The sequence below is a fragment of the Quercus robur genome, chromosome 9 (assembly GCF_932294415.1).
Source record: "Quercus robur chromosome 9, dhQueRobu3.1, whole genome shotgun sequence".
Taxonomy (NCBI): Eukaryota; Viridiplantae; Streptophyta; class Magnoliopsida; order Fagales; family Fagaceae; genus Quercus; species Quercus robur.
The window spans coordinates 1359808-1383079 of NC_065542.1; the positions used below are offsets into that span (position 1 = coordinate 1359808).

At 35.1% G+C, this 23272-nt stretch overlaps 1 protein-coding gene, 1 long non-coding RNA gene and 1 pseudogene across 4 annotated transcripts; 2 read left to right on the plus strand and 1 right to left on the minus strand.

Moving 5' to 3' along the window:
• LOC126699725 (phospholipase SGR2-like) overlaps positions 1-23272 on the minus strand; it is a 111643-nt pseudogene that overhangs the window by 70328 nt on the left and 18043 nt on the right.
• LOC126698433 (uncharacterized) lies at positions 13199-14792 on the plus strand. The gene is made up of 2 exons (XM_050395657.1): positions 13199-14226; positions 14505-14792. The coding sequence occupies exons 1-2, from the start codon at positions 13227-13229 to the stop codon at positions 14540-14542; spliced, it is 1038 nt and encodes a 345-aa protein (XP_050251614.1). The 5' UTR covers positions 13199-13226; the 3' UTR covers positions 14543-14792.
• On the plus strand, positions 16302-19475 carry LOC126698438 (uncharacterized). Of its 3 annotated transcripts, XR_007646468.1 has the most exons (7): positions 16302-16839; positions 16975-17041; positions 17123-17194; positions 17540-17649; positions 17847-17910; positions 18756-18801; positions 19093-19475. It is a non-coding gene; the product is annotated as an uncharacterized LOC126698438 (long non-coding RNA). The 3 variants fall into 3 exon arrangements; XR_007646467.1 differs by having other exon boundaries at positions 16302-16821; positions 18756-19475; XR_007646466.1 differs by having other exon boundaries at positions 16303-16839; positions 18756-19475.

Genomic DNA, 23272 nt, shown 5'->3' on the forward strand with positions numbered 1-23272 from the left:
GCATAATTGGACCAAGTGGGGCAATGGCCCCACCCTCAATTTTTTTTTTTAAATAATACTAATATAATATAGGTATTAATTTTAGCAATTTTATTCTATAAAATTATACTTTACTCCTTTAACAATATCATTGAATCTTTTACGAATAATGCTATAGCTACAAAATTTTCTATAATATTTTTACAAACTACTAAGGTAGTAAATTCTTATTAGTTCGTATCTAGTCCCATCACTTTTTAACTTACCAATAACCACTCATCACATTAGCAATTTGTAAAAAATGTTTGTAACTCTAGCATTTTCCTCCTTTTAAAGGCCATTAAAAAAAAAAAAAAAAAAAAAAAAAAAAAAAAAAAAAAAAAAAAAAAAAAAAAAAAAAACTTGATCTAAAATCTATTGTCACAGGCCAAGACGCCAAATGAGTTTTAGTACAAGTCCTTTATTTTATGACAAGAGACTTTGTCAATTGAGTTAGCAGTCTTTTGAAAGCTTTATTAGTGTGAGGATTGCTTAAAATGTGTGTTGGGTTTATTGGGGGTGGCTGAATTTTTGCCATCTTTGGTTGAAATTATTGTTGGGTTATTAGAGGTCTTTTTAAGTTTTGTTATCATGCAATAACTCAAGCACTCATCCATTCTGCCCACCCGCCCGCCTAGACACGACGCCCTTTTTCATTATCATAACTCGTGTTATTAGTTTGAGACTAGAAGAAGATGTGCTCCCTCACATCGATGCTTTGCCCCATTTGGGACGTCTTTCACTTACTAATGCCTATGTTGGAAAACAGCTATGTTTCAGTACAGGCTTTCTTAAGCTTACAAAATTGAGAATTTGTAATTTCCCTCAATTGAATGAGATAATAATAGAAAAGGGGGTGATGCCAAATCTGAAAGTCCTAATTATTAATAGCTGCATGGAGTTAAAGACAGTGCCCAAGGGCATTGAATACCTTCAAAATCTCCAACAACTGACTTTGAAATCTGTCTCAATGGAACTTGAAAATCGCAGTCAGAACGAGGATTTTCCAAAGTGCAACACATCCCAAAGATATACATCTGGTAGTAATTCGGAAGGTTTCACAAAGGTAGCTTCTCAGTTCAATCTATTTTTTCTTTCACTTTTAACCTTTAAATGAATGGTTGCATTCATTTTATCATTTAAGCTATTTCTTTGAACTAATGGTTTCTAACATCATAAATAAGTAATATGTTCTAATGATTAATTGTACTTAATCGTATCTTTGTTTTTTTTACCCACGGTAGAATCATGCTTGCTATTGCTTGATTGTTTAGAGTTTGTTTTATCTACCATCTTGGCATAGAAAAATAAAATAAATAAAATTAATTCTTGGCAATAGATAAAATTAGTTTTTGGGCCGACTCAAAATTACTGTTTATATGTATTTTTTGGGTGTATTCTGTTTGTGGGTATGTCAAGTCCACCATATGCTTGAGGAAAGTCCTCTGTAGATGTTGTGTGATTGGAAGATAAAAGATGTTGACTTATGTAACCCCACGGCTTTTGCTGGATTTTTCATTATGCGTCCTTTATGGGTGTTGATTATCCTAAGCTTGCATATAATTTTCGATTCTATGTATAAAGGTTTCTTAGATTTGGTTTGATTGTGATGTCTTATTTGTGGTTTGGACCATGTATTGTCTGTTTTAGTAAGCCACATGTTAGCTTGTGATTTGTTTATATATCAATATTTGTGTTTCAAACTTCCACGTGCATACTTTGCTTCTTATATAATTTGAGAACTAGTCATCATGAAATACGTTGATCAATAATAGCTTCTTCTTTTTATTATTTTACTTTTATTCTTTTGCCATTGATAATAGGATGTTTTAACTCTCAAGTGCTCACATTGTTAATCTGCCACACTGAGGTCATATATTTATAGTCTAATTTAAGATAGGATGTATTCTGTAATTGTTATTTTAGCCTAGCACATGCTCCCTTTGTCTTTTCCTTGATGCCCCTTGTACTCGTTTATACATATTGCTATCCATTTGAGAAGCAACATATAATTTAAAAAATAATTTTCTTGACTTTATGTACCCTCGTATTTTCCTCATAGGTGTTCCCCTCCCATTTAGGCTAAGACAATATTATTTTGAGGAGATCATATAGGGGAGGGGGACTAGTGCCTTGTTTTTGGGAAGATGCTCTTAGGAGTTAGGTCGTAGTTTCTTTTTGCACCATCTCTTAAACCATAGTACCCAATGATGAAAAAACTAATAGCCAGAAGACGCACAGTTTCTCTCCATTTCTATATCTATGCATCATGCATGAAAAAGTGGTTGTATCAAGTTAAGAAAAAAGTTATCAGTTTCTGTTTTAGACCTTATGCTCTTAAGTTCGCAATTCATATATGGATGAGATGTGATTAAGGTTTATTTCTTTTTCTAATAAGTATAATCACAATTTAATTATTTTCCCTTTATTGATGCATCTTGGCCATTAACCTATGGTTCTTGAGTCCTAGTTAAAAATCCTTGACTTACATATAAATTCTTAATGAGATTTCCAATTTTTCTCTGTTTTTCCAACTCTTCTTTTGGGTAACAAATCTCTTGCTTTAAATTGTATTCTTACTGCATCCTTCATTGTTAGGTTGTCATAAGCTCATGAAGAGAAATGAGTGATCCAAGTCATAATTTCCAACTAATACATGTTGAACAATTTTGTTTATGTCTTCTTTTATATGACTGGAACTACAACTTGATACTTTGTGTTACCTAAGTAAGCAATATCTATTTGAATTTGTTATCATACTCTTAGACATAACTCATAAGTTACTCTTTGTTATTTAGTGTTGCGGTGCATCCCAAAGATCTACATTTGGTAGTAATTCGGGAATGTTTCCTGAAGGTAGCTTCTCAATTCTCTGTGTTTTTCTTCTTCTTCTTCTTCTTCTTTTTCTTTTTTCATGAATGGTTATCGTATTCATTTCTATCTTTCATCTAAACCCCCCTCCCCCCACCCCCCCCCCCCAAAAAAAAAAGCTTTGCTTCATCTAAGTTATTTCACTAACAAATTTATGTACGCTTGAGTTATATTATTTATCCACTTTGTAATAGCTTAAGTTTTTGAAACTAATGGTTTCTGACATGATAAATAAGTAACAATTTTCATGTCTAACAATGCTTGCTATTGCTTGATTGCTTGGAGTTTGATTTAGTTACCATCTTGGCATAAACTGATAAATACATCAAATTCTTTGAAATAGAATGAATTAGCTTCTAGATCCTGTGTCAAAGTACTGTTTTTAATATGTATTTTGGTGTGTATGCATGTGTGAATGTGTGTTTGTAGGCATATTCTGTATGTGAGTAATGCCCACCATATGTTCCAGGAAAGTCCTCTATGAATGATGTGTGATTGGAAGATACAAGATTGTGAATTATGTAACGCTGACTTTTTTTTGGGTTTTTTCATTATGTTTCCTCCATGCATGTCAATAATCCTAATCTTGCTTGTGATTTTCAATTGTATGTACAAAGCTTTCTTAGATTTGGTTTGGCTATGATGTCTTATTATTTGTGGTTTGGAACATGAATTTGTCAGTTTTAATAAGCCATGTCTCTCTTTTTTTTTTTTTTTTTTTTTGTTTTACTCATGGTAAAATGATGCTAAAGATTATGAGTTTGCCTTGTTTGCTTCAAAAGGATTCTGTTTTGTTGGGAGCTCCAATTCTAAATATTGTTTGGGTATTCTGGTTATTGTTCAATATATTACTACTCAAGACTTTGTTTCTTATTTGTTTGTAATAAATGTAAAAGTTTGAACTCCAAGATGCCTTTGTGGCAGTTTGTTGGAAGATTGCTACTGGTTCAACCATGGATTTACTCATCTTTTGTGTTGTAATTTGTATGTAATTTAGCTTGTGTAAAACATTAACATTCGTGTGAATTGTTTTCTATTATTTCTGAGTTTTATAGTTGTTTTGTTTATTCTTTTTTAACAACTTGATGAACCTGATCCAAACCAACATCAGGGTTTGATTTTTGTGGGTTGAAGGGTTTGGTTGGGTCCTTATTTTTTGAAACTTGAGTTGGATCAAGTTGAAAAGTTGACAAAAATTTCAATCCAAATAACTTGATCCAACCCCCTATTAATTAATACTTTAAAAAACAATATATGTATAAACTCTTTAATTCATTTTATTTTAGATTTTATATACCTATCATTTTTTTTTTTTTAATACTAAGTGTTTTAACACATGCACATGAAGAAAGGGGAGAAGGTCTTAAAGAAACTGATGGTAGTGTATATCCAAAAAAGCCTAACTCTTAGATACATAGCACAGACTTTAAAGTTACTTTAAATTTGTTAGTTCGGACTATCTTAGTATTTTGAGATTTATTTTAGATGAAATTGTAATTATTTATTAAAAAATGGGTTTAAATTGGTGAATGAAAACCAAAATTTTTTATTAGGTCTAACAAAATGGTTCTAACGAGCCGACCCAACCCTACATGTTCCCTATTAATCAAGTTGAGTTGAACTTTTCTCAACATGTGAAATTGTTGGCTTTAAAAAAAAACACAAAACAAAATCCAACCTATTCCTATGCATTCACACCTCTATTTTCTTTTTTCATAAACAATTATGCTCTTGTAACTCTGTACATCTTATTATTAATGATAATAATAAAATAAAGTTTCCATTTTATCTAAAAATTATTTAACACCCTACTACCCCTCTTCATAGCAAATTTGTTAAAACGAATTAAATATTATTTTTAGAGAACCCACAAAATTTTTTCATGGATACAATAGTGAGCACACAATCTGAATAATAGTTTGATGAACCCTTTTTCATCCTATTACTATAGTAGTCTTGTAGTCGTACTCCTTTCCTCATATAAACTTAGATACTGAAATTAGATTTTGGGAAAAATAAGGTTGAGTGGATATGTTAATGGCAATGACTTCCTTTACAAATTCAATGAGGAAGACAAAGTTGCCATGATTCTTCTTCACATAAAGCATGCCAATTGCTGGATGAGAAACTTGCCATAGCTTTGCATGAAATCAAAAACCAAAGAATTAGGCATAAGCAACATGTAGCAAATACTAGCAAGCTAGAACCCATTCAATGTTTCGAAAGAAAACCATGGTTATTAACCCTGTCCATGAAAGCCTATTCCTATAAGCCCCTGGATTTCCCACCATTCCCATGCCTCAATAGCCTCAAAGGAGCATGCTCTAAGCCTTTTGAGGGGCAACTGGCATTCAATTATGAAAGGGGTGACCAAAGCAAGCTGTCCCTAAACAAACTAGAAGTCAAAAACTCTCTTACCATTGCTAAACATGAACAAGTTGTTGATAATGGAATTCCTATCATTATGTATGACATAAAAGGTAAGGAACACCCAATGACGTTCAAACTTTGGGAGTCCAGGGTTTATGTTCTCAAGAAGGGTGGAACACATTTTGCCAAAAACATAGTCTGCGTGAGCATGAAGATTTTGTGACAATGTAGATGTTTCGCCATGTTCAAACTAGGGAACTATGCTTTTTCATCTCTTCGAGAAGACTAAGTTACACAGTTGAATTTTTTTTTTTGAGAAGAAGTTACCTGGTTAGATTTAATTGTTATCAAAAGAAGATGACACGTTTTACAATATCTAAAGAATTATATTTAAGGATTTGTTTGAGATTCGCTTATTTTGTTGAAACTGAAAACTTTTTGCTGAAAGTACTGTAGATAAAGTTAAAAGTTAGCTGAAATAGTATAGTGAGACCCATGAATAGTAGCAAAAATAAGCTGAATAGTAAAATAAGTTGGCTTTTTAATTTTTGCCAAACACACACAGTCTTAAATATGAACCTTACATATCAATCAATATTAGCTAGATGTTTTTAGTGATAGGAGGGAGTTTGTATTAAGTGAAGGTATTAACTATTACTGTTAGCTAGAGTGGGGAGGTTGAGCAAAAATATTTTTAGTTTGTCAGTATGAAGTACAGGACATAACATAACGCCCATGTTGGAGGGTTTGACAACATTATAATAGTACATTTTTGGAATGACAACAAACCTTTTTTTTTTTTTTTTTTTCGTTTGAACCATGGATGTTATTCCGATGACTTGATCTCTTTGCCATGATTTTGTAATGCACAAATTGGCCTCAATGGGTTCGTAGCCAGGATTTATACCACTACTAGTTGCCAATCATCTTAAGCAACAACTTGCTCAACCTTATTTATCAATTTGTCTGCTTGTAGCAAAATATCAACATGACTAAATAGTATTTCAATATAGTGCATTGATTTTTAAAGTTACACACCACAACAGTTTTCCATTTGATAGCTCAAAAAATCACCACAAAAGGAGTATTTTTATACAATAAAGCTATAAATTTACACCATCTTTTGCAATTCTCATCACCCAGAGAGAGAGAGAGAGAGAGAGAGAGTTCCATTAACACCTTTCTATATCATTCTATAGTATGTCACTATCTACATGTTTTTTTGAACAACACTATACACTTTTTGTATATGTCCATTTGATTTCACCTAAATCCCATAGGGATTAGTTTCAAGTATACTTCCATTTAACCAACTGCTACTCTGCTACGTAGCACAACTAACCCACTCCCCTCATTCTCAATCAACAATTCAAGGGTGAGCCCTGGTGTGGACAATGACATATACTTTTCATTGTAACTTTGACTAGCATTCCCATCGCGGCATGACACAATCATAAATTTCAGGACTTTCCGCAATGTTAAAAATATGAGATAATTGGCCCAGAATGCAGTGATATGATAATAACAAAAATTGCTTTGATTGTCATCAATTGCACTTACCTGATGCATCTAAAGGCATGCAGCAAGAATTCGAATATTGCTGTTGATGCTATCATTAGCGCTTCTTCCAAATCTTCTTGGCTTTTCTTGAAAAATTTCTAACCATAACTGTGTCAGAGAATGTTAATGGAAGTTCTTCATCAATAGTCTCTCTTTGATCAAACCAACTTGTGGAACCACTTTCTTCTTTTGAGTTGCCCCCACTAGATTCCGCAGGTGAGTTGGGGTCTTCAGTTATATCTCGATACAAGTGTTTTAATATGAAAAGTGCAGTATCATGATCCCTCCAATAGTTTCTGTATGCCAAGATTCACAAATTAAAAGCAACACAACATGCAGGCTCAAGTTACTTGTCTGTTATTATATTCCCCACTACAGAGAATGGGGATAAAAGAGAAGAAAACTGTTAAATTTTTAAACCCCACAATCAAGCCCCCAAATCAAACTCAAAAGGCCCATAGTTTAAAGTGATACGATTTTAAAAGTCCAGAGTTTGAAACTAACAAAACTATAAGGTTTAATTTGTAACAGTCTAAAACTTCACGATTTTAATTGAAATTTTTGAAATTATAGGATTTATTTTGGAACCACAATTATTGGGTTATATTTGAAAGAACCCATAAAATATATGGTGTAAAATGTAATTTTCCCTAATCTTTTTCTCCAATTTTGAAACTTAGTCTCTTTCTTTCTGACTGAAATTATGGATTTGTGACAATTTTTGTTGCCTACGGATTTTGCTGTTGTACTTATGTTATTAATTCAAGCTGGTGCTACATCTGTTCTTTGTAGTTATGTTATTAATTCAGTTTCTTAGTCATAAACAAGATTACTGTTAGAAGTATATGGTTAAATGATTAAATTTACCATATCCTAATAGTTTAAACTTTTGAGACAATGATAATTTAATAAGGCATCAGAGCAGGAGGTCCTAAGTTTGATCCTTGTCTCGTCCATTCTACCTCTAATTTAAATTCCCACGTATTGGGCCTCACCTTTTAAAAGATAATTTCGGCCCACACATGAGGGGGAATGTAAGAAGTTTATGGTTAAATGATTAAATTACCATATACTAATAGCTTAAGCTTTTGGGATAATCGGTAATTTAACAATTACAAACAGATGAAAAAGATCAGTGCAATTTATCAAATGATTATGAACAGATAAAAAAGAATTTCTAAGAACATAAATATCCTAAACTCAATTTGACATTTTGTTAAAAATGTTTTAACCCTTCTGTGGTGTAAGAATAAGAAAGAGAAACCAAAAAAAAAAAAACTTTTTAGCAACTGCAAGTATATAGTAATCATTGACATTGTGAAAACCTTATGGTTAGCAGAAACAGATTATTAGATAAGAACCAAATAGGATAGCTTGAAAAAATGCAAAAAAGGCCAATAAATGTAAACACAAGAAGAATCATAGTGATAGTTGTTGCTTAAACATGGTTTGGTGGGATCAAATACATTAATCATTACATGCTAATTGCATGAACATTTTGTGCCAAATGTTCAAACGAGAAGTTAATGATGGAAGGCAGATGATAATAGTTGCACACAATGTAGATAGTGAGTACTTGCCCAATAACAAGCAATACTTGACAGAACCAAAATTATGTATAAAATGACTTTTTTTAGAAAGTAGAAAGCGGGTACTTACGTATGTGCTCCAAGGGCTTGTAAGTATGGATGCTCAAATGTTTTATCCTGCACGAACAACATCAAACTATTATTGGAAAAACATATTTCAACATGCAAATACAACTCAAGTTCAACTTAATCTTAATCACAACATTGATATCAGTTACATGAGTCTTTTTCCACTTCAACACTTCAAAAGTCATGTTCTTTGCTAACTCTTTGGAAATCTTCTTACTACTACCCACGTATTTTTTTAATCCCCTTACCGGCTTACTCTTAACACTCCTTCCACTTGTATCAACTTTTTTAAACTAGCGCATCTGTAGATCTTCTTTACACATAATGAACCATCTGAGGTGACTCCCGCATCTTATCCATGATTGATGCAATGCCAATCTTTGCATCAATATCTCAACTCCTCATTTGATTTTCCATGTTGTGAGTCATCCATCTGAACCCTCTTAACACTCACATCATGGCATTTATCTTAATGCTGCCATGTCTAAGACCTACATGAGCTGGGTACACAGCACCATGTCCATATCCTTGTTTTAAGATTAGAATGTAACAAGGTGGGGATACATACAAAGAATTTAGCAAGAAAGCTGCTCCAATGATCAGATTAGGTCCTTGAATGTTGAACTGGTACTACCTTATCCATTTTTAATGACTTCTAACAAGTAACAAATGCAAGATGCTAATCCCAGTTATCATTAGAAATATATGTGCAGTATCAGTATGTGCATGTGCATGACCATGTACATGGTTGTAAGATTTAGCATCAAATTGGTAAAACAACGCACTTGAAGCATGTGATCAATCCGTCCTTCTTCACTTCCAGTTAATCTCTGAATCATAAGAGAACCATATGATCTCCCCTCTTTTTCTTGGGAATCCTCTCCCTCTTCTGCAATATAAACATTAGAATTTTTACACGTATTAATAATATAGATCAAAGAATATAAGATTGATTAAAATACTTCAGCACACGACCGTAGATAGGCTTAAATAGCAAAAAATGGATTTCCATAATAAATACTGATTAGTTTGAGCCACCACTCAGTGGAGCTGGATTATAGTATCAAAATTATTTTTTGGTCGTGGGGCAAGAGATTGATTTATTTTTCTCTGTTTTTCTTGTTTCTTTTTGTAAAAAAAACAGGGGCGTGGAGAAAGGGGGGTGGGGGGTTGATGTAGATACTTGGAAGAGTACAACTCTGTTAAGATATATTACCCCAATCCTCCTTACCTTTATGAACGGAAGGAGGAGAATATGAAGTAACCATGAAAGGGGGGAAACAGGAAAAGTAATGCAAAACAGATGGGTGAAAGATTATGTTACCTTCTAGTCTATCCATGCTTCTGGATTGGCAAACTGTGAGTACTTTGACTTGTTTAAACAGCATACAGCTTAGAACTTAACATCTTGCATGAGTAAAAAGCAACCAACACACACATATAATATGGTAAAATATAACAGAGCGATTGAGGGGCCCGACTGAAGCTCAACGTCATTAGTACTATAAATGAATACGAGAACAGTTAATCATAAACAGAAACGATATGAGATTATTTATATTTACATGATTACTTATTGAGCTAGCATTCTATCCTCCCAAACTGGAAACCAGCCCAACCAGTGTAGTCAATTTGGATGCACATACACACTACTTCATTCAAAGTTGAGAGAAATGGGAACCTGACAATGGCCATGCTAAATTATGGGTCAAGCCAAAATCGAACCCACCAATCAAGTAGAAGCTTTAGTATATGTGAAAATCTTGAGATTAATTTGGAAAATATTTCAACTTCTAGGATTAGAAGAGGACGAATGTTTACTTTTAACTATTTAGCAAAAATAAACTATTTAAAAGTCACATACGTAAGTATATAAAAGTGGTGTTTCCAGATTAAGGCATTTCTTCCAGATTTAAATTTTTAACTAGTGGTGTACAAGTGCCATTGTACTTGAAACCAACAGATTCAAGAGCTCAAACTCCAACATTATTTTTATAAGTGGCAAGTTATACATGCATCTAGTGGATTTCAAAATCTGTCCACCCCATTCTAAGGGGCAAGGAAGTGCCAATTGAGCCACAGCTCATTGGCAAATCCACCTTTAAATTTCACCAAATAGCATAGCCAGAATTTCAAAGAAATGAAACCCCCGCCCAAGGCACATGCCCCTTTAAAAATACTAAAGAATACTCTATTTCATTTTCAATCTCATTTATCTTCAAAGAGACATTTGATTCCCCACTAATAAGTTGGGAGTTATAATCCCAGTTATTGATATTAAAAAGAAAGAGAAAAATGCAAAGGGAAGGTTAAACTAAAGCAACCTTCCCCCACCCAAAGCTTTCCATATCTAGATTCTTTTTGAAGCCCCACTCAAAATGTTGTCAACTCCTTTATGAGCCCTTTTCTTACTCCTCTCTGCCAACTTCATTTACAAGAACCATTTAACCTCTATCCATATTGCAGGTACCCTGAACTGTAATTTTAACCTAGTAATATGTCTAAAGAGAAACCTTATGATCACCTAAAATCTGCTTGCACAAAGCAGGCAAAAAGGATAGAAAACTTGATCAAAAGGCAGGTGCTGATCAATCATCAAGAGAAATAAAACCAAAGTTTCAGACGACAATTAAGATGTTAGCAAAAAATTTTGAAGCAGAAGGGAGCATCTCCAAACCATAGCCACATATCTACTACAATATTCTTTATCTTCCACTATTAATTGGTAATCAAGGAAGTTATATTATCTTACAGCTCTTCAGAATGTAATGTTACTACGCATTTGAAATTAAAACTTGTGGCTGACATAAAGCTTAGAAAAGAAGTTAAAGAATGTGTGTAAAGATCCAGTGACCCTAACAAAAAGAAGTGATGTAGAGAGCACAATCAAATTTATTCAGAGTTTATTGTCAAATTACCGATTCTCCCAAAAGCTTAAGCTATTAAGAATGGGAGGTACAGTGGAGACAACGATCAAACTTAGGACCTCCTTCTCTAATACCATGTTGAATTACTAATTCCCCAAAAGCTTAAGGTGTTAGAAAATGGTTAATTTAATCATTTAACCATAATTCTAACATTTATTTGTTACAAATATTTTCTTATTTAAGATACAAGATTTCATTTTTAAATTTTGAATTTTAAATTTTGGCTCTAATTTTATTGAGGATTTCATGGGATGTAATTGTAACGTGATGTAAGCCTTGAAGCCTATTAAAAAGAGACTCCAAGAATAGTTTGAGACAGTTCAATTTGAGTTAGAGTTTTCTCTACAAGTTGGTGGTGATTCTAAGCACCCTTAGGTGGTGAAGTCTAGGATTTTTTTTTTTCCCTTTTATTTATTATTCATGAAAATCCGTTCTGCGTCGAGAACTCTCAAAGAAGAATGGAATCACATGCCAATTATGACACAGGACTTGCATATTAGACTCATTCTTTAAGTTCTATATCTGAAAAATAAAACTCTTGCATGTAAGAAATTAGAGAGATATATTAACTTTGGAACGGTTAATAGAGCCCACCCTTATGGAGTGTAGATGATCCATGATTGCATGAGAACGAGTTGCCAAATCTTCAGTAAATTCCTACACCACAGGCCATGAGCATATTAAAAACAGGGAGAGAACGAGACTTTAATCCACATTTATGTGTTGTTAAAGAGCCGTACCTGGAATCCAATAGGCAACCGCCTTCCACCCTTGTGGTAAGGTATAAGAACAGGGCGTTTATTGGTGTATTCTTTGCAGACAAGTGGTTCTATTCTGTAAGAAATTTCAAAAAATATTCTTTAATGTGCTGTAATGTTGCCATAGATTACCAAATTCCAATAAATAATATAAAAGGGAAAAATGGTAACAACTAAAACAAAACTTATAGCTGATTTATACTGTTAGTGTATAGCTTAGACTAGTTTAGCCCATTGGGCTTAGCCCAGTATACTGTACTTGTAGTTTACTCTTTTTACTTGTACTGCACACATATCTAGCCTATATAAGGCTCTCTATTGTACATTGTTCTATACACATCAATATACAGACTATTCAGTCTTTCTCACACTTTATAATCTTAACATGGTATCAGAGCCATTCCTCTGACTTTCTGGTTCCTGTGGACATCTCCGGCGTTCTTCCGCTGCCCTCGCCTTCATCCAGTAGCCACTATCAGAAGCGAGTCACTGCCGTCACGCCCACAGTCCCAACAACTCTCGGATCTCATTGTTCTGCTCATCCAACTGTCAAATCAAAGGCATTGAGTGACAGAACAGACAATCCCGAGCAAAACCCAACCAATAACGGCCAGAAACAACTTCACACGCGCCGCCTGAAGTTTCTGCCTCACGAGCACGCGCTCCACGCGCCGCCACGCGCTGCCACTCTCACTCACGCGCCCCACGCGCCAGATCAGACGTCCTCCCACGCGCTCCACGCGCTGACACGCGCCCCACGCGCCAGCTTCGTTTCTGGAACTGCCACGTCAGCCCTAGTGTGACGTCACACCGCCACGTCAGCACACGTCATCCGTTGACTTGACCAGGCCTGCCCGTTGACTTTGACCGTTGAGTTTGACCGTTGACTTTGACCGTTGACCAAGTCAAAAATTTTCAACAGGACCTGTCTTCCTCAGTTTTTCGCGTAGATTCTGATTTTGGGCTCCGTTTCTGCATTTAAGGTATCTAAATCTCACTTTTTGGTCATTTTCTTCATTATGGCTCAAAAAAGTGAACGAGATATCATACGTCCTATCACCATCATGTTGGATGGTCCTACTAGCTATCATGCATGGTCTCAGAATATGACCGTCTTTCTCAAGGGTCGTAAACTGTGGAGATATGTGACTGGTTCAATTCCTAAGCTAGTACCAGACCCTAAGTCCAAAGCCACAGCTGCTGAAGAGTCTTCCAAGACTGCTGTTACAACAGATGATTATGAAGAACGTCTAGAGGAATGGGAGAGTATTCAGAGTAAGATCTTATCTTGGTTTATCAATACCTCTATTCCCTCCATTCATAATCTTCTTCCTCGTCTTGAAACTGCTGAGGCTGCTTGGAAATTTTTGGCCGATCGTTATAACTGCACTAATGATTCAAGCTTGGAGTTTCACATTGAATCAAAGCTTTATCAAATGCGCCAAGAGACAGGCCAGTCTATTTCTGATTTTTATTCTCAGACTTCTACTATGTGGGAACAACTCTCTGCTGCAGATCCTCCACTGGTGTGTTCTAAGGACATTGAGCTCTTTGTCAAATACCGGGATCGCCGTAGATTTATGCACTTCATGATGGGTTTACGTGAGGATTTTGAGCCTACTAGGGCTTCTCTACTTAGCCGGTCTCCTACTCCTTCTCTTGATGCTGCAGTAAAGGAGCTCATTTCTGAGGAGAATCGTCGGCCTACTTATCACATGACATCATCTGATCATGTATTGGCTACACCCTCACCACAGCCTCCCATTGTTGCATTCACTGCTCCTCCGCGAATAAACTCCGGGCGTCCCACCTCTCAGTCTTCCAAAGGTATTCACTGCAAGTTTTGCCGTGCCAAAGGCCATGACATCTCTGTTTGTCGTAAGCTACAGAAATTTGTGCAAGAGCAGAATAAAGCTTCTCTTCCTCAGGCAGCTGCTGTATGTCCTTCAGATCCATCGATTCCTACAGGTCCATCTTTGGCTTCCTCACTTACTACGGCTGATATTGAGGCAGTTGTTCAACAGGTTTTATCCCGCACTTCCACTGCCCTTTCTGTCACCTCAGGTAAACAACCTTGGTTTTTTGATACTGCATGTTGTAACCATATGACTCCTGATGAATCCCAATTTTCTGATAAGGCACCCTTAGAACATCCAATCACCATTTACACTGCTGATGGAACTCTTATGCCTGTTAGTCATAAAGGAACAATCTCTTCTCCTTATTTATCCCTTAGTGACACTTTTCATATTCCAAAGTTATCCCTCAATTTGCTTTCTGTTGGTCAACTTTGCGAATTAGGCGTAGATCTTCTATTTACTAATCATGGTGCGGATGTGCAGGATCCCCGGACGGGTCAAGTGCTTGGGACAGGCCGTAAGGTTGGTCGCATGTTTAAGGTTCATGACTTGAAGATTCCTTCACAAGTTGTTTCTGCAGCTGCTACCACTGCCACCTCCTCACCTGATCTATGGCATGCTCGTCTTGGTCATCCATCCTTATCTCGTCTTCAATTATTAGCTTCTCAAGGTCATTTAGGTTCAGTTCAGTTTCAAAAATTTGATTGTACTTCCTGTCATTTTGGCAAACAAACAAAATTGCCCTTTAATAAAAGTGACTCCTTTTCTTCTGCCCCTTTTGATCTTATACATTCTGATATTTGGGGTCCTGCACCTGTTCCCACTGAGGGGGGATCTAAATATTTTGTCATATTTGTGGATGATTTTTCTCGGTATACTTGGATTTATCTGCTTCACCATAGGTCTGAACTTGTGTCTATTTACCAAACATTTCATAAAATGATTGAAACACAGTTCAATCGCACCATTAAAGTCTTTCGATCAGATAATGCTCAAGAATATAATGATAAATCTTTCCTATCCTTTTTAGACAGACATGGTACTCTTCCTCAGCGGTCTTGTCCTTACACCTCTCAACAAATGGTCGTGCAGAACGAAAACATCGTCACATTCTTGATGTTGTCCGCACCCTTCTCATTTCTGCCTCTCTTCCTGAGCGCTTTTGGGGTGAGGCCGCAATCACTGCTGTGCACACCATTAATCGTATTCCTTCACCAACTACACACAACAAATCACCATTTGAGCTTCTCTATGGTCAAACTCCTGACTACCCCTCTCTTCGGGTTTTTGGTTGTGCTTGCTTTGTCTCTCTTCCTGCTCATGAACGAACAAAGCTCCATCCTCGTACTCGTCTCTGTTGTTTCCTTGGTTATGGTGTGTCTCAAAAAGGGTTTCGCTGCTATGATCCCATTTCTCATCGCCTTCGTGTCTCCCGTCATGTTGAGTTTTGGGAACATCGTCCTTTCACGAGTCTTCAGCAGTTTCCTACATCTTCTTCCTCAGAGTCTCCCATTTTTACTGATCTTTTCCTCCCTCTCTATCCTGAACTGTGGAGGATTCTTCAGCATCGACTGCCTCTCCAGACGACTCATCTCCGGTTCTGTCTCCGGCATATGACCCGCCTGTCTTGGATCCTGTGGCACCACCCTCTCTTGAGTCTCCTATTGGTCCTGTGGCACCACCATGGTTTGATGTGTATGTTTGTGCAAAGTAAAAAAGGGGTAGGTGTGTGTGCGTTTGTATCAGTTTGTAGAAAGAGCAAGAGAGTGGAGGAGGAAAGGAGGCCCTTCTCCATTTCCAGCAATCGAGTTAAAATTTATTAAATAGCACACTTAAATACATGTCTTGCTTACATCATTTTCCCTTATAAGTAAGCAATGCAATGCCTTACATGCACCATTTTCTCTTTTCTTTTTTTAATATTCAACATGAGAAAACTTGTAATTTTACTTCATAAATCTATATATTACTAAAAGCTGAAGCGTAGCATGTATTTAATGTTGCTACGTTCACGTTAAGCCACGTCAACAGCCATGTCATTCCCATCCTCTTTCCTAAATTTATCCTATAATTTTAAAATAATTTTTATCAATTTTAAAATACTAATAAAACTACAATTATTTCCAGTCTATGTCTATCATAAAGCCCACTTCCTATAAATTTAATTCCAGCAGCCCACTTCTTCTAAATTTATTTCTAACATAAAAGCCCAAACCCAAGCCTTCTCAACCGAAAACCCTTAGAAAATCACGGTTACAATTTCTTGGATTTCCTTCCCTTTTGTTACTCACGTAAAACGTGTTCCTTCCACTTCCCCACCTTCTAACGGCAGATTCCTCACACAAACCGTGTTCCTTCCCCTTCCCCACATTCTAACAGAGGACTATCAAAATGCTGTCCACCATAACGCCCAAACCCATTCTTAATAGCCTTTACTTTATAACACCAACCCTTTCTATATCCCCTCCTTTTGCTCTACCAGTGTTCCACGGTTTCAAAACTTCAGCCCTTCAGCTAGCTAACGCCAACCTCTCTTTCTTCCAAAGATAGTTTCAAAACTTCAGACCTTTGGCTTTCTAAAACAGTATATTTGATGATTCACTTCAGACCTTTAAAACTTGAACGCAACACTAGGTGAGAGCTATTGAAGAGGGGGCAGATTTCATAGAAACAGACATCCTCGGCAGTTAAGATGGAGTGCTAATATGCTCCCATGATGTAACACTGGATCTTGATAATAGAACAAATATTGCAAACTTCAGTCAGTTTGCCGATCGAAAAAGAACTTATGAGGTCCAAGGTGTGACTATGACTGGGTGTATGTCTCTCAATTTCTGACTTAATATTACTGCACATCTGTTTTATTAAGTCCTTTTTTATATGAAAACTGGGGGTATAAATCTATTCAATTATTTTAAAGTTTTCTCTTTCTTCTTTTCCCCTTTGGTTTCAGGTTACTATGGTGAGAATTACAAAAAGAGTCATTAATATTTTACTTTGCCAGACTATATTTTAGCAAGGTGGTTAGAAATTTACGATCAGTATGTCTTGATTATGTTTAATTCAGTTTTATGTTACATCAAGGCATTTGTTATCTGCAGCCTGGGAAAAATGGCATTCTAAGTGTGGATGCACGTCCCTCAGATGCCATAAATGTGGCAAATAGATGCAAGGTATATATTTTCCATAGATTAGCATTGAATTTGGTACAAGTCAATTTTGCACAATAATGAAATTCAGACTTTCAAGTTCAAGACAGTTGAAGTTACCTTGATGTGAATGGAGTTTCCAATTGGTGGTTCTTTTTTTAAAAAAAAAAAAAAAAAAAAATTTAATAGGCTGTTGTTTGAGTGTGTGTGTGTGTGTGTCATGAAATCTGACAGGGACTGCACAACAATGCCACCCCCTTATCCCTCTTGACGTCCTTTAAGACTTCAACAGATCTAATAACATTCCTTGATTATGTATGAATGTTTCTTTAAAGCTTCTATAATCAGTTTAAAATTTGCTTTGTGCAGGCACCAATATTTGTAAGTAGACAAATTGTCTTGGAAGATGCTATTAAAATCGGTTATGGGATGGGCAGAAAACGTGATACTAAATCTACTTATGATGTGTCCCTTGACAGGTATTGTGCACATAGTTGGGGGCCTTATATTTGCTATCATCTGTTATTGTTGTATCTGGTAGCATGAGTTGTTTCTTCTCCAGTGCTGCAGATAGTCCAGATATACTGTCGGACCTGCTTGCTTTTTTATGTATTTATTTAAATGTTAAAATTTGTATAATGGGTTTTATTTATTTTGATCATTATGATATTTGCAGGTGAACATCTTTGCAGTTTTTGCAGTCGCTAATTTTTTTCCCTCTCCATCGCAACATGAAGTTTGTGAGTTTTTTTCTGCATAATTAACATATATGAACATAGCTAGCTATGTACCTATTTCTCTATTCAATTAATTTTGTATTTTTGGGAAAATCTAATGGTGGGACCTAGCTTCATGCTAACTCAGTTTCATTTTATTTATTTGCCTTAGTGTCTTCAAAGTTATACAGAAGCATAACTATATTTGTTTAAGCTCATTCAGGTTGCAGCTCAATAATTTTTCTCTTTTCTTTAACATATAAGAACAGAATATTTAAGAAGAAAAGAGAGAAATAAGTTGTACCCTTTTATATAACTGGCAGAGATCCTCTTTTAGCTATTTCAATTTGGATTTGCCTAAACACCTCCCACCTCTAACTATGATAACTTGAAGTTCAAGGCCATACTCTTATATTTGTATAATCAGTTTAGTGATTAGAATTTCTTTTTCCTCTTTTTTTTGGGTGTATCCCTTCTAAGGTCATGAGTTCGGAATGTCTAGGTTCAGGACAACTACATTAGTGTTTTGTCATTGTCTTTTATAAAAAGACCCCATAGTTAAGATCCTAATTCAAGAGTTTATGGCTAATTCGAGGTAGCCTGACCTCCAAGAGAATTGAAATAATAAAAGAGGGAAATTAGAGAAAATAACTTATAGAGGAATAGAGATAGATGCAGACTGTAATTTTTCATAGCTTAAGAAGAATTATAGCACACACACCACTTTTATGTTTTTCATATTCTTTTTTATTTTAATTCACACAGACTCCAGGTACTTTTTTAAACACATACCATACCTTCTTGCTTTATTTAAATGTTAAATTTTGTATAATGGATTTTATTTATTTTGATCATTATGATATTTGTAGGTGAACATCTTTGCAGTTTTTCCCTCTGCATCTCCGCATGAAGTTTGTGAGTTTTTTCTTGCATAATTAACATATATGAACATAGCTAGCTATGTACCTATTTCTCTGTTTATATGATTGAATTCCTGTTTCGGGTGATTCAATTAATTTTGTATTTTTTTCAGACATGTTTTGAGAAAAGATGCGGGTTTTATCTTTTCACTGTCATATAGTCCGTATTCCTGGATTTAGGAACATACTGTGTGTATCATTGAAATTCTGCAGACATGTTTGGGCAAAGGTGGGGGGTTTTCTATTTCCCACCATGTCTCATAGTTATTGTATGTGGATTTTTTAGGATGTCACTCCATTGTCCCGTGGACCTTTCGGCTTTTGCAATCTTCTCTCCTAATTAGGTGGGTGTAAAAGTTTCCCACTTTCAAGAATGTACTTCTTTGGGTTCGGAATTTGTTGCAAGAAAAAAAAAACACAAAAAAAATCAACAAGCCCCTTGATGCAAATAATTTGATTTATGTAGTTCCTTGGTACAAAACTGTTAATAACTTGCACCTGTGGAATGTGTCTTTATTAATTTATGCAGTTCCTTGGCACAAATTTAAATTCACAACTAATGTCTATTACTTATAATTCAATGTAAGGATTAGATTAATAGTATTGGTTCTTTTGATTGTTGGTTTTTTTCCCCTCTTTTATTACTACCTCTTTTGTGTTGTGGGTCTTATATAGGTCTGTTCATTTTTAATTATTTGGCTTGGGATAGACAATACTTGAAGTAATTGTTATTCTTTATATATTACATGTCATTACATAATATTTATATTCCCACGCATTGCGTGGGTTTGCGGCTAGTGATATATAAAAGAGAAGGCAGCCACTCTGGAGTCAAGCTCACACAATCTTTCTATATTCTCTCCTCTCTAGCCATCAACACTACATCTTTTACACGGATCTAATTAAAATTACTTACCAAATAAGTTCATTGGAAGGTTGCAAGTTGCAACCCAAGTACACATCTAAGTATGCAAGAGGAATCAAATAATGATGAATAAATCCATAAAAATGGAACCAGAAACTAGCACACAGAAATCAATCCACCAACAAAATCAAGAAGAGGAAAGACAAACTAGCTGGTTGAACCCACATCCGGCCCTTCATACACCTAATTCTAACAAAATACAATGTCTACTAAGCAAATGAAAACAAAACAAAAACGAGAAACATCAATGTAATAGAGGAACTATGACTGACCTGTATGCCACAGGATCAAACGGGTGAAAAATGTTAAACATTTGCCGACAGGCTGGCATCTCTTCGCTTATATTTTCTTCTTCCCAATATTCCTTTCCTTTTCCTGGGATGAAGACGAAAAGCAAGTCATTAAATCTGGAACACGTATCTGAAACTACTTAATTTTATAAAAGAGTAACAGAGATTCAAAACTAAAGAAAAAGACACAGCCTAAAGCTACAAAGCAAATTAGCAACCCCAAGAGAAAAGACTGACACCTACCAAAATTCACCAAATCCTGAACAAACCTATGCCCATTACTAGGAGAACACAAACCACAAATTCATTTATAGATAACTAACTTTCTGCACAGACCTCTGCATATTTATCAGGTAGATTACATTTAAATAAAGTAAAAAAATAGTCAGAGCCCAACTCAAAATTAAGAAATACGGAAGCTCTTGTCCACAAATAAGTATTTGAATGAACATTGATTAGAAACTTTGAGCATCAAGTTCAGTTACATTTTAGTCTCTAAAAAAGCGGAAATTTTACATGGAAGTATAAACACATGATGTTAGACACTTAAGCTCATACCAGAAAAGAAAGTTATACTACCAGTACGAACTAAATATCTAGACTAATTAATCATAAGATAATTATAACCGTTTAAGAACTTTGGAAGATTTCAGAGAGATATCAACATTCTTAGCAAAAAGGATATTCATGCACCAATACATATACAGGGTCTTAAATCCATGTGCATATTAACTCTTACGAATGCCAATACGAATATTACGAAGGGCGAGGAATAGTCCAAGAGGAGATCCAACTGCAAAGAATGTGTCAACCTGATGTAAAAGATTTTAGTCATATGAGAAAATATACCCATTCCAAAATATGAGCAGATCTGATTTGCAACTAAACATAGAACCAATTTCATTCTTCTTCAGAGATGCAAGCATTTACTTTTGAAAATCCACAAGCACTAGATAAAGTAAAGAACAAGGTACTCCATTATGCAAAAAGGAAAAAAGATCCAGAAATCTCCCTTCTTTACCTTAAATTCAAGCTTCGTGTACTTAATATATGGGGTGTAATTCATTGGTGCATCATCTTGCCCAGATGGCAGCTTCTCATCTATGTGTTGCTCTTGAATAGTTGTAAGATCCTTCTTAGTTCCTGTGTATTTTACACATCAAAACTCAGACATATAAAAACAAAAAAAGGGGGAAAATTTTATGTGAACATTGGAGGTCACCTTGATGCAACCTTGTATCTCCACCACCACATTGCTTTTCCAATTCCACTATTTTGGTCTTTAACGAATCAATCTGAAGCAGCAAATATTACATGTTATACAAAAGGTTACATAGAAACCCATGAAGAAAAATGATCATTTTTTATAGTCACACCTCTTTCTTCAGCAATTTGATTGCTTTGTATTTATTGCCTTCATCTTCACACATGTCCTCAGTCATTTTCTCCAAACCCTCAATCTGGATGCCAGAATCCATGTTCGTAGTTTCACTCAAGGCATCCCTCTTCTGAGAAAGTATGTCACTAGAATCACAAAGTAATTCATCAACATCTTTCTCACCACCTGGTTGCTTGGATAAATTCTAATGATGACATCAGGAGATGTTTCTTCATTTCTAGGACGTTCTTTGTACATCCAATCCATTGGAAATGGGGATGATAAATTCTCCTGATGAGAGAGAATATCATAGGAAAGGACACTTCCCAACGAATGCCCATATATTGAAACCTATATAAATGTTAGCGTGATTCATATCATTCTATGCACATAACTTATATTTCATTTTAAAAAATTAGAAAAACCAGGGATGCATTCCGCTGCAAACCTTTCCATCATAGCCTGGATTCCTCTTCAAAAACTTCAAGTATAACCGATTCAATTGGATGGATACCTGGAGGAGGAAGTATTTTTATCAATTCAAGCACTAATCATGCTGTTACCTGCAATGTCCTTAATAGCTTGAGTTGGTCACTACTAATTAAAAAAAATTACTTTTCCAAAGCAACAGCTGAAGTTGCTGAGGAAGAAAATAAATAGTTATAAAATATTTAATACAAATATATCTATTAATGTCATTTCAAAAAAGAATACAAATCAATGTAATCTTATATGCTCAAGATATCTCCAACAAAAGGTAATGCATGAAGAATTCCTTAATCAATAACTATGATCAGCAAATCCCTTGCAACTGTTGCATATTTATGCATAAAAATCCTCTAATGATCCTCTCATTGATCATAACCAAATTCCTATGAGACCAAACCCAGAGCACATCTTCACCTTTTACCCAAAAAAATCCTAAAAGGCTGATATGAATCTGTTTATCAAGGAAAAAAAAAAAAAAAAAAAAACAACCCTGTTCATTAGTCTTCTAAGCGCCTTATGAACACAGTTTTTTTCTTTTTTCGTATGATATCTGAAATTTAAGACTTAAAAAATCTCTTGTGCCACTAGAGCCTGGAGTCCCAAACTCTTATACCTCTCCCTACCTTAAGCTTTAACTTTATACCTCTCCCCACCTTTTGCTATAATCTGTTTCTTTATTGTAAATCTACCTCGTCATGACTGGTATTGCATCAGCTTTATGTTGCACCAGCCAGTTCTTTCTAATATTGTTTACCTACAGTCATATGGTGCAATTGATACCCATTTGACACTTGGATGTTAGAATATCATGAATACTCTTAAATTGACTGGATCTTAATCTGATCACTGTGACACTGTCCCACTTCTTAAATAGAGAATAATTTCCCAAACAGTTTTTTTGGGACTACAGCTTTGGTGGTGTTGTTATTTTAAGGAAGCCCCAACATGTGTTTATCATGGTATTGTAGAACTTGCTGTATGATAATGTAGACCAACCTTCCTTAATAGTCTAATAAAGGAATATAAAGTTTCAATTTTTTCATTTTTTTTTTATAGGTAATGTTTCATTATTTTCATGGAATGAAATTTCCTCCTCTCCCACTATTTAAATAAGAATAATTTCCCAAACAATAGGGTTTTTTTTTTTTTTTTTTTTTTTTTTTTTTTTTTTCTAAGGAAACCCCAACAGTTGTTTATCATGGTATTTTAGTTCTTGGTGTATGATCATGTACACTAACCTTTCTTTTAATAAAATAACTAATCAATAACCCATGTAATGTAGAGAAAAATAAAACAAAATATAATTGTCTCTCTATCTCTCTCTCTCTTCACTAACTATGAAATTTGATATTTATGGTAGCTATTAATAGGCATTTATTAGTAT